At 41.2% G+C, this 12,290-nt stretch overlaps 2 protein-coding genes across 2 annotated transcripts; both read left to right on the top strand.

Moving 5' to 3' along the window:
• Nucleotides 1–700: 700 nt before the first annotated feature.
• Nucleotides 701–1,642, top strand: LOC123030536 (olfactory receptor 5B21-like). Its single transcript, XM_044444548.1, has one exon. It carries the CDS (start codon nucleotides 701–703, stop codon nucleotides 1,640–1,642), a length of 942 nt encoding a protein of 313 aa, XP_044300483.1.
• Nucleotides 1,643–6,497: 4,855 nt separating this feature from the next.
• On the top strand, nucleotides 6,498–7,409 carry LOC123030535 (olfactory receptor 6B1-like). The gene has a single exon (XM_044444547.1). The coding sequence runs from the start codon at nucleotides 6,498–6,500 to the stop codon at nucleotides 7,407–7,409; it is 912 nt and encodes a 303-aa protein (XP_044300482.1).
• The last annotated feature ends 4,881 nt before the right edge of the window (nucleotides 7,410–12,290 follow it).

The following is a 12,290-nucleotide window of genomic DNA, read 5'->3' as shown; positions in this document are numbered from 1 at the left end:
TAAGCTGCAGTGAGCAGATGCTGTGCATAGTTAACTTCAGCAGCCTTATTTGAGGTATTAGGAACTAGACTTGCAAAGAATTTGCTCACATGGAGTACAGTCCTCCTGAAGGGCTTGCAAGCTCATGGTCCTTATGTTTATGTTTAAACTGATGTAGCTCTACCAAGTTAATTTCTCCAGAATTCACTCCTTCATTTCCAAATTTTGTTTGTGATCATTACATGAACCAGATGGGTTGTTTCTCAGATCTTCTCTCTCTCTCTCTCTCTCTCTCTCTCTCTCTCTCTCTCTCTCTCTCTCTCTCTCTGTGCGTGTGTGTGTGTGTGTGTGTGTGTGTTTGGGGTATCTCTCATATCTCCTCTTAGCCATAGGTGTTCTATGGCCAATGTCTAAAGGTTCCCATGGGGTTTCATAAATGCACATATGGGAGAATGTGAACAAGGACACGAGCATGTCTACACAAAAAAGCACACTTAACAATACTGATGATTCATGCCTGTCCATCTGGATTCCACAACACAATGGTGTGTGCTATCATCAGTCAGACAATCTTGGTTGAACATGTTTTCTGATCCTCTGGAATTACAATCCAGCCTACTAACCACTTTACAGGTGGTAGAACTATGAATGATGCCTGAAGATACACAATTGTTTTCAAATTCTGTTTCTCCATGTACTGCTCTTTTTCTAGATAACATGAATGATTAATATGGAGATCAAAAATCAAACGGAAATTGCAGAATTCATCCTTCTGGGATTTGGAGACCTCCAGAATCTGCAGATCCCCCTCTTCTTGCTGTTCCTGTTAATCTACATTTTGACTATGGCTGGGAACCTTCTCATAGTTGTACTCATTGTGAGTGATCAACATCTTCACACTCCAATGTATTTCTTCTTAGGAAACCTGTCTTGCTTGGAAGTTTGCTACAGTTCAACCATTCTGCCCAGAATGCTAGTTAGTTTCCTATCTAGCAATAAAGTAATTTTCTTTAGGGTCTGTATCATGCAATATTTTTTCTTTGGTGGCTTGGCTGGCACAGAATGTTACCTTCTATCTGTGATGTCTTATGATCGTTATTTGGCAATATGCAAACCCCTGCATTATGCTGCTCTCATGAATAGCAAGCTCTGTCGAAATCTGGTGTGTGGATCTTGGTCAAATGGTTTTCTTGTCAGTGCTATAGTAACACTGTTTATGTCACAGTTACATTTCTGTGGCCCAAATGTAATCAACCATTTCTTTTGTGACTCTCTTCCCATCCTTAAACTTTCTTGCAGTAACACACAGCTCGTTTTCACATTGATAATTGTTCTGTGCTCAGGGTTCACCATTCCTCCTTTTTTCCTAACATTGGCATCCTATGTTTGTATTATTTCTAAAATCTTGAAAATTTCATCCAAAGAAGGGAGGCAAAAGACCTTCTCTACATGCTCCTCTCATCTCACTGTTGTGGCCATTTTCTATGGATCCCTTGTGATTGTGTATATGTTACCAAAAACAAATGAACTGATGGATCTGAACAAAATCTTCTCTGCTGGTTATACCATTGTGCCGCCCTTGCTGAACCCTCTCATCTACAGCCTGAGAAACCAAGAGGTAAAGAAAGCTTTGAGAAGGGTTCTCCATAAGTGTTGGCGATAGCTACCAGCAGCTGAAAAATAAATAAAATGAAAGTTAAGGAAGTAAATAAAAAGAAGTGTTCTGTTCATTCTTCATGATGTATTTTGAAATGAAAAGGCTATGATGCTAAGGTGTCAACTATGAAACTTCTAGTGTTAAGCTTGCTACTGGTGAAGCATCCTAGATAGTCTTGAGCAGGCTACCATCTCAGCCTCAGCAGATGTGCTTGATGATTCCTCCCTGATTGGCTTTGAATTACAATGTGGCAACTTGAGGAACTTTCCCCCCAAACCCCCTTGAATATAGCATTGTTGATTCTCAGCTTAATTCACAACCTTCTTTAGGACTGCAGGGAGACCTGGGTCCCTCTCACCATGCCTCCTGACTCCCCTTCCCTTGCAGCAGTAGAAGCACCACTGATTGTTCTTCAGAGACAGGGAGAGAGGCCTTAGTCTCTGCTCTGTCCTCCTTTGTTCAGTTATTCTACCCTGTCTTCCTGCTTATACCTTTGCCTTACTCACCCATATACTTGAAATGCTACCATGTTTTTGTGACCAGCTTCAGGGAATCTGCCAAATGTAGTTTTCCAGCATGTTTGTCACTGTGAGGCTGCACTGTTAGCATTTCAAGGACCAACAAGAGAGGCAGAGGAAGAAAGACCATCGCTTCTACAGCACCCACAACTACCTGACCAGTATATTATGTTTTGAAGGAGCATTAGGAAAGGATGAACCACTGTAATCCATGTATTAATAGGCAGATAAACTTGCCTGTCAAAATTTCCTGGCACATTTCCTCAGGGCTTAAGCATCCATGCCTTGCCACCCCCAAATGTCTCCATGTACTCTCAGCAACAAGAGAGGAGGTTTTGCTGTCATATGTACAGCCACTGCTGGATTATTTCATCAATAGCAGGGAAAAGAATGGACTCAGAATCCTTTTCTAGGAAACTCCCATTATTACACATGCCACCAGACTCCAGTAGCTAGCCCTGCACATTTACTTTCTGTGGGACAAATTTCAAGAACCTTTTCTCTTTCGTATTCCCCTTATATGTCTTGCTCCCTCAGCCTGTAACACTGTCACCATAATTAGAAAACTGGGACAGGCATGCTAAAATTAAGTGTGAGTTCCAATTGCCGTGGAATTTAGGGCTGTTGTCTTTTTAATTGGGGGTGAGGAAAAGGAAAGTATGCATGTCACAGAAAATAAAGCCATGCTCCATGCTAAGTTTTCTTCAAAGGTTTTCAATTAGCAGGGTTCCAGATGAAAATAGAATGGCTACTCAGTCATTCTAAACTATGTGGCTTTGAGCACGTAATTGATATCAGCTAAATCATTTTGAATTGGGATTTGGGAGCTCTGGATTCCAGTCCCTTCTCAGCCCTGGAGCTCACAGTGTAAATTGGACCAGTCACAGACTCTCAGCCAAACCTAACTCACAGGGTTGTTGTTGTGAGGATAAAATGGAGAGTAGGATAACCTTATAGCCCAACTTGAGTGATTTGAATATGTAAGAAAGGTGGGTTAAAAATGCAATATTATCATATACTATGTGTTTTACTGAAAATACATTCAACTGAATTCACTGGGACTTGCATCTGAGCAGTTATCCATAGGATTGCTATGGCTATAGCCTATAGCTATATTGCTATTGAAACAGCTTCTGTATAGCCTGAAGTGTTGAATTCTTCCTAATCTTGGAAGCTAAGCAGGGTCGGGCCTGGCTGAAATCTGGATGGATGACTTAATGTTGTGAATCACCCAGAGAGATTTGTCTATGGGCAGCATAGATATGTGAATAATTATACTTGCACTGTGATAATATTGTTATCCCCTGCCAGGTAACTCCATGGGTGCACTCTCATGGGACCCTTATCAAATCCTCCCACCCACTCCATTCTCCATTAGAGAATGTCGTTCCATTGTGAAGCGTAGCCTCTGAACATTTTTCCCACTGCAGAGCCAGTGCCCCTTCCCTAAACTGTTACTGGATCATTCTCTTTCTCATGGGAATGGCAAATAATTAGTTCATATGGGAATCAAGGGGAAAAAGGCATGATGATATGGGAAATTAACTGATGATAAGAATAAAAACAGGGCCATTCCCATTAGAAGTTCATACCATCATACTTTATTGAAATAAATGAACTTCCGAGACATGGATGGGGATGAAAGAGAGCTGGAATTCCTGGCCAACTTGCTTTTCTTTGACAAAAAGGTAATTATATTCCCTTAAAATAATAAAGTGCTTCCTGTCTTCAAATACATTGGATCCAGTAAAGCTTTCCCTAATTGAGGAAGATGGTAGCATCTTATACATGTTAGTGCACAGAAAGGAAAAGTATAAACTCACTGATTCTTGTCCTATCAGCAGACTAACAGAGACAAATGGAAATGATATCCCCCCCTCTCTCTCTGTGTGTGTGTTTGTGTGTGTGTGTGTGTGTGTGTCAGAAAGAAGGTGAAGCCCTTTATGTTCCTCAGTTTTGTTTAGCGTACAGTGTTCCTCAAAGTGATAGATCATCTGGCTTCCGATAATAGCAGTGACACTGCTGAGTGCAAGTTATGTATGCATGACCAAATGTTGTTGTTCTATAAGCCATCACTCTGTGCAATGTCCCTGGCTAAAGAACGCAAATACTACTCACCAGGGGAGAAAATGGTAGCCCTCCAAGAATTTGAGGAGCCTCTTGCTACCAGAAGCAGTATGCCTGATCAGCTTGGAGTGGAGGAACTCTTATACCTGTCCTGCTTGAGGGATCCTGGTTTGCCACCATGTGAATGGAGTGCTGGAGTGGATGGACCATTTCTTCTCATGTTCTTATGTTGCTCTAGCCTAAATGCAATGTCAAAGCCAGCAATTTTGTCAAGCACTTATTAGGAGAAATCTAATTAGCTGTTCTGATGATGGTTTTGAAGCGTTGCATGTATCCAGTACACATATTTTGTAAAAATGCTTGCAGAATATGGATGGAATATGTTGGGACTGTGCCACCTTTGGGGACAAAGAAGGTTACATTTTAAATACAGAGTAAGCAGCAGTGCCTTTTGCCTGTCTTTCTTACTCTGGTGTAAGCTTAGATGGCCTTATCCAGATCAATGTCTAGTATCAGGATGGTGGGCAATTGAGCTTCCCCAGACAAAGACACTGGGGTCCCAATCCAGATGGGGGTTATCTTCAGCATATAGTGCTTAATCTTCTTGCCTGCTCCATGGAGAAGCACCTTCTTCCCCTGCTTGCTCACTCAAGACTGAGACAGCTGAGTCCAATCCCACCACCATCTCACTCCAAGGGAAAGCATGAATGAGTGAATGAGGGGATAAGGAAGCTGATCCTACTGTGATCAGCATTTCACTACCTTGCCAGAGAAGGTGAGTAAGCAGGCAGAGCTCCCTACTCACAGCTTGCCCCAAGCAGCCTCGTGAGCCCACTCCTTCCTGCTACATTGCCCAGAAGAAGGAACTGCAGCTATTTCCTTGTCTGGTTTGCATGCTACATTTTCCTCTGGAAGAAGAGGCACAAGTAAAGAAGTGGTACCAGTACAGGGTGTGCTAAAAATGGCATGCCTGGGGAGCCATTTTTTTCTGTATTTTTCCAGCCTCGGATGAAGGGGTAAGGTAAGGGTGGATAGATCCCCCTGTATTGCTTACAACAGCATCTCCTCACACAATGCACTTCTTTTCATTCAAAATAAAAGCAGAAATAAAAAGCACTCGTGTTTCATGTCACATTTAGTTGCCAACTATAAAAAAATGGCTTAATGCTAAATAAAAGGTTGAACAGCAATAGTCCTTTTTTCTACAAGCTTCTTAAATTAATGAAAGGAATTAAAATACATTGCTTGGAATGATTCACAGGGAGGATCTACCTTTAGCTCCCCTTTCATTTATGATGAAGCACAGGGACAATATTTATGCCAAGCACATCTATCACCGCTGGGGCACATGTTAATAGTGAAAGCATACTTGAAAATGTGTTTGTATCCCACACAAATGCAGCTTCAGTGACAAGCAGGAAGGCCTGAAAAGGCACTACAAAGAATCACAGAGGTGGAAGGGCCCATTTAGGTCCAATGTAGTCCAATAAACTACACAGTCCAATGGGCACAATCCAGTGGAGATGCCTGTAAAACTTGGGCTTTGGAGGATCACAGGCATGCCATCCATGGTGGGAGGAGCATGGGAACATGGGTCCATGCTCCTTTTATTCTTCAAAGCCCTTAGATTTTGGATTGACCATCTAAGCATAGTGTGAAAGGGAATGTAGGAAAGTACAAGAATTAAACATTACTAAGATACACCGTATCTTGATGGCAGTGGTTTCTTCCCCATTCTGTCCCCAAAAAGTCTCCAAAAGAACATTTTTGAGATACTGTAGCTCTCATAACCTCAGAGAAGGTGTTGATGCAGTTCTTTCTGTGGCAGCTGTTGAAGATTTGTAAGTCATGGGATCACTCTGAAATCATGTTTGTGCACGTTTTCCAAAAGAAGATGCATTGAAGACACATTACTCAAATGTAAGCACACTGTAAAATACTTTATTTTTAGGTAAGGAAATGTAATTCGTATTACAAGGTCAGAAACATATGGGCAGCCATCTGGTGGGGTGGTATAAAAGTGTGCCCTGAAACAGCAGGGTGTTGGACTTGATGGCCTTCATGGCCCCTTCCTACTCTAGTATTCTATGATTCTATATTCTATGCAAATCCTAGTTAAATATAGGAGGTGTAGGTACATCCTGATCAAAAACAAACTGAAATTGACTTCTCATAAATGCATATTGCTATTTTGAAACCAGATTGAACTGAAAACTCCAAAATATGTAATTATTTTCAAGTTCTATACACTTACTACTGTTTTCCTAGATTATATGATGATGAACATGGGAATGAAAAACCAAACAGAGATTACAGAATTCATCCTTCTGGGATTTGGAGATCTTCGGAGTCTTCGGATTCCTCTGTTCCTGCTTCTCTTAATAATTTATCTTGTGACAATGACTGGGAACCTTCTCATAGTTGTACTCATTGTAAATGACAGACATCTTCACAGTCCTATGTATTTCTTCTTAGGAAATTTGTCTTGCCTAGAATTTTGCTATAGTTCAACAATCCTTCCCAGAATACTGGCCAGTTTCCTATCAAGCAAAACTACTATTTTCATTAGGATCTGCATCATACAATATTTTTTCTTTGGTGGCTTGGCTGGCACAGAATGTTATCTTCTATCTGTGATGTCTTATGACCGTTATTTGGCAATATGCAAACCCCTGCATTATGGCATACTCATGAATAGCAAGCGCTGTCAACATCTGGCATGGGGGTCTTGGTTCAATGGCTTTCTTGCTAGTGCCATGGTAACATTGTTGATGTCACAGTTAATTTTCTGTGGTCCAAATGTAATCAACCATTTCTTCTGTGATTCATCCCCAATTTTAAAGCTCTCCTGCAGTGACACACAGCTTATTTCCATGTTGATTTTCCTTCTGTCTTCTGCATTTACTCTTCCTCCTTTTGTCCTGACAGTGATGTCCTATATCTGCATCATTTCCAAAATTTTGAGAATTCCCTCTGTAACAGGAAGGCAAAAAACCTTCTCTACCTGTTCCTCTCATCTCATTGTTGTCACAATTTTCTATGGGACTCTCATGATCGTGTATATCTTACCTGAATCCAAGGAGCTAATGAATCTGAACAAAGTTTTGTCTGTTTTCTACACTATTTTGACACCGTTGTTGAACCCGCTTATCTATAGTCTCAGAAATCAAGAGGTCAAGAAGCCTTAAGAAGACACCTTCCTAAATGCCAGACAAGAAATTGAACAAATGTCATGATGATTTGAAGTAAGTGAAGGGGGAGAAATGTTGGGTTTTGGCAACTTATCATTTACCCTTTGCACACCTCCCCACCTGAGCTCTACTTGACCCAGTACATTTTTCCATGCCTATTCCCCGGTTTCAAAGCTTTCTTGTAGTAGTAGTTGTTGTTAGTCACCAAGTCATGTCCGACCCATCGCGACCCCATGGACAACATTCCTCCAGGCCTTCCTGTCCTCCACCATCCCCCGGAGCCCACTAAAGCTCACACCAACTGCTTCAGTGACTCCATCTAGCCACCTCATCCTCTGCCGTCCCCTTCTCCTTTTGCCATCAATCATTCCCAGCATCAGGGTCTTCTCCAGGGAGTCCTTCCTTCTCATTAGGTGGCCAAAGTATTTGAGTTTCTTCTTCAGTATCTGGCCTTCTAAAGAGCAGTCAGGGTTGATCTCCTCTAGGACGGACCGGTTTGATCTTGCAGTGCAAGGGACTCGTAGGAGTCTCCTCCAGCCCCACAATTCAAAGGCCTCAATCCTTCAGCACTCAGCCTTCCTTATTGTCCAGCTTTCACAGCCATACATTGCAACTGGGAAAACCATAGCCTTGACTATACACACTTTTGTTGGCGGGGTGATGTCTCTGCTTTTTAGGATGCTGTCTAGATTTTCCATAGCTTTCCTCCCCAAGAGCAAGCATCTTTTAATTTCTTGGCCACAGTCCCTATCTGTGGTGATTTTGGAGCCCAGGAAAATAAAATCTGTCACTACCTCCATTTCTTCCCCATCTATTTGCCAGGAAGTGAGAGGACCGGATGCCATGATCTTAGTTTTCTTAATGTTGAGTTTCAAGCCAACTTGTGCGCTCTCCTCCTTCACCCGCATCAATGGGTTCTTTAATTCCTCTTCACTTTCTGCCATTAGAGTGGTATCATCTGCATATCTGAGGTTGTTGATATTTCTCCCAGCAATCTTAATTCCAACTGGTGATTCAGCTAGCCCCGCCTTTCTCATGATGTGCTCTGCATATAAGTTAAATAGGCAGGGTGACAGTATACAGCCTTGTCAAACTCCTTTCTCAATTTTGAACCAATCAGTGGTTCCGTGTCCCGTTCTCACTGTTGCTTCTTGACCCGCATATAGGTTTCTCAAGAGACAAATAAGATGGTCTGGTACTCCCATCTCTTTAAGAACTTGCCACAGTTTGTTGTGATCCACACAATCAAAGGCTTTAGCATAGTCAATGAAACAGAACTAGATGTTTTTCTAGAACTACCTGGTTTTCTCCATGATCCAATGTATGTTGGCAATTTGATCTCTAGTTCCTCTCCCTCGTCAAAATCCTGCCTGTACTTCTAGTAGTTCTCGGTCCACATACTGCTGGAGCCTAGCTTGTAGGATTTTGAGCATAACTTTGCTAGCATGTGAAATGAGTGCAATGGTAGTTTGAACATTCTTTGACATTGCCCTTCTTTGGGATGGGAATGTAAACTGACCTTTTCCAATTCTGTGGCCACTGTTAAGTTTTCCAAATTTGCTGGCATATTGAGTGTAGCACTTTTACTGCATCATCTTTTAAGATTTTGAATAGTTCAGCTGGAATACTGTCACCTCCACTAGCTTTGTTGTTGCTCAGACTTCCTAAGGCCCATTTGACTTCACATTCCAGGATGTCTGGCTCATTCCAGTGACCACCCCATCGTGGTTATCAGGGACATTAAACTGTTTCTTGTATAGTTCTTCTGTGTACTCTTGCCACCTCTTCTTAATTTCTTCTGCCTCTGTTAGGTCCCTGCCATTTTGGTCCTTTATCATGCCCATCTTTGCATGAAACATTTCCTTCATATTGTCAATTCCTGTAGTGGTACACATCTCATTTCCACATTGAGGTTCTTTCAGTCTTCTGCAGTTACTCTTCCTCCTTTTGTCCTAATGCTGACTTCTTATGCTTGCATTATTTCCAAAATCTTAAGAATTTTTTTTTTTTGGGGTAGGGAGGTGAAAACCTTTCTCTACATGCTCCTCTCATCTCATTGGTGGTCATTTTCTATTTCTTCTATGGTCTCTGTGGTCTCATCATAAAGTCATTTCTGTGTCCTATACCATTTTGACTCTGTTGGTGAACCCTATAATTTATAAGCTCATTTACAGAGGTGGCTGTTCCAGTAAAATGAATGTATAAGTCAATGCTTTGGTAAAGCAGGCATAAGGAAAATATGGCCCTCCAGATGTCATTGGACTGCAACTCCCATGAGCTGGGATACATGATGGAACTTGAAGTCCAACATTTGGAGGATCATGCATTCACTAACCTTGTGCCCTTGTTCTGCACTTTGTGAAATGGCCACCAATGAAGCCATAATCTGAAATACATTTGGCAATTCCCATTAAAACCAAGGGATTTCCAGAATTAAAATTCTTCCTTTCTATATTAAAAAGGTTTATTCAATCATAAAAGACTTTATTCAAATTCTATTCTGTTTTGGGTTCAAGTTGCTTGGTGGGTTGAAAATCAGTTAGTACATAAAGTTAATTTCAAGCAGCATTAACTTCTCCCACATTCTGTTTCATGTGGGTGTGTTGGTGAGGGGCAGGGATGGATCCCAAGAACAAGAACAAGAACAGCAACAGAAAATACATTGTGGATGAAGTTGATGACAAATGAGTACCTGCAACATGGAATGCTACCTTCCTTTTCACAGCATTTCAGTTTCATAGACTCCATGTGTCTATTGCCTGGAATGGACAAATCTAGGGACCACTCTGCCACTAACAGCAACCCCGCTTCAAGTTAGCACAGTTAAGCACTGCACGGGATACCGCATTGCATGCAAATTACCCAAATACCACCTCTGCTAACACTGTACTCCACAAGAGCATTTTTGAGCCTGTGTAAACATGGAGAGCCCTTAATGTAACTTGTTAAACTAAAATTGACTTTTTAATCAAATAGCATTCATACCTGGATCTTTTAATTCATTCACTTGATGTGCTACTTGAAAATTATTTTGGTTTGTTTGTTATTCTAATGACTCCATGTGATGAAATCAGATAACATCACAAAGGGATTTTAAGCTGAATTTCTTGTTGTCCCATAGATTTGGTGGGAAGGAGAGTTCAGACTAAAATGAAAGAAATGCTACTATAGCTTTAAAGTTGTTCAGGAATGATCTCTCATAGGACAATACCTACTCAATTTTTCCTGTAAAGAATAAAGGAGGTCTGATCCACATATTCTTGTGCTGCCATCTAGTGGACAATTTTCTGTACATCTTGGAATGGGGATCATGAATTCACAAAATATTCTTGGAATCTTGTCACCTTTTGCATGGATTTTTCATCTAATATGGGTTTTGAGTGATATTTATGGGAGCAACCTTCCATTACTCCTCTCCATGTCATTAGAGGAACAAACAATCAGGATAGGTTTACCTATTTGAGCTAGTCAGTGAAGAAAGCTGACAGGAAGAAAATTGGTACATTCTAAACAGTGTGCTGAAGGAGCTCTTTGCAAATATCCTAGACCAACAGAAAGACAAAGAACTGGGTTCTAGAGCAAATCAAGCCAGAGCTTTCCCTAGAAGCAAAGTAAGGGTGCCATACTTCAGACTCATCATGAGAAGGCAAGACTTCCTGGAGAAGACAGTCATGCTAGGGAAAGTCAAGGGCAAGGGAAGACCAGATATAGATGGACTGAATCCAGAAAGGAAGCCACACCCTTGATTTTAGAATTCCTAAATGGAGTGGTCCTGGTCAGGACATTTTGGATTGCTTTCATTCATACACCACCTGTGTTCCTCGGTGGAAAAAAGTTGGAATATAAATGTAAGGAAAATGATGAGAACAAAATACATGCATTTGGGAATGGATGCCCACTCCCAACTAAAAGAGACATACTAATATTTACTATCTTGTCCAGAGAGCTTCAGCTGTGGGGTGGGATAGAGATGTTGATGATGGTGGTGATGGTGATGGTGATGATATAGGGGTGTATGAAAAAACTGTTTCAGTTTGTGTTTGGTTAGAATTTTACTAGAAGACATATGCAAATTTTGGTAAATCCTTATAAATACAATGGAAAAAATGAAATTTGAACTCATAGGTATGGACTGGATACATGGAGAAGACCATGTTGAACCTGCATGATGCACAGGTCTTAAAGATGAGGAGCTCATCAGCACTATCTTAGTTGAATGGGCAGGTATTCAGATCCAGGCTGCAGAGAGCTGAGCACTCACCCACCCTAACAGGACCAATCTGTCAGTTTGGTTTCTCCCCACCTGTCAATTTATTAAATTTCAAGTTCTTTCCATCCTGAATAGAGTACATTTTTGAATTTTGGTAAAAATGAGTTTATACAGAAGAATTGAAACCGTTTTTTCACTGAGCCCTGTCAGACCAATCCAATGCATACATCCTGGGGTAACCATCCAATTTACTGTCCCACTGGAAAACTATTTTCTGGGCCATTTGGCATCTGCAGCATTTGCCCCTGGTGCAACTTCCCTGAGTGGCTAATGGCTCTGCCTCTTTCTCATGGGAAGGAAAAATAATTAATCCAGATGGGTGCCAATGCAACAATAAGTGAGGGAGTGATAAACTAAAAGTAAAGAGCAGAAATGAGCTAATTACTTAGAAGACCAAACATCACACATTTTTGAAAGAGATGACATCTGAGATGAGACAAAAGACTGTGGCTGGTGTAATAAGGTAAAGATATTTCTTTCAAATACTACAATGCAAATACACCTGGATCGAGTGAAGCTTCCTCAGATGGAAACACAAAATACTGGGGACTACTGGGTTTATCATCTGTGTGTGTGTGAGCGTGCGTGCATGTGCATGTGCGTGCGTG

Source organism: Varanus komodoensis, unplaced genomic scaffold, assembly GCF_004798865.1.
Source record: "Varanus komodoensis strain SLA01 unplaced genomic scaffold, ASM479886v1 scaffold45, whole genome shotgun sequence".
In the NCBI taxonomy this organism is placed as follows: Eukaryota; Metazoa; Chordata; class Lepidosauria; order Squamata; family Varanidae; genus Varanus; species Varanus komodoensis.
The sequence above is the reverse complement of the archived record's forward strand: the minus strand, read 5'-3'. Positions and strand labels throughout refer to the sequence as shown.

Coding starts and splice junctions, on each gene's coding strand:
- LOC123030535 (XM_044444547.1), top strand. CDS start 6,498: ATGATGAACATGGGAATGAAAAACCAAACAGAGATTACAGAATTCATC.
- LOC123030536 (XM_044444548.1), top strand. CDS start 701: ATGATTAATATGGAGATCAAAAATCAAACGGAAATTGCAGAATTCATC.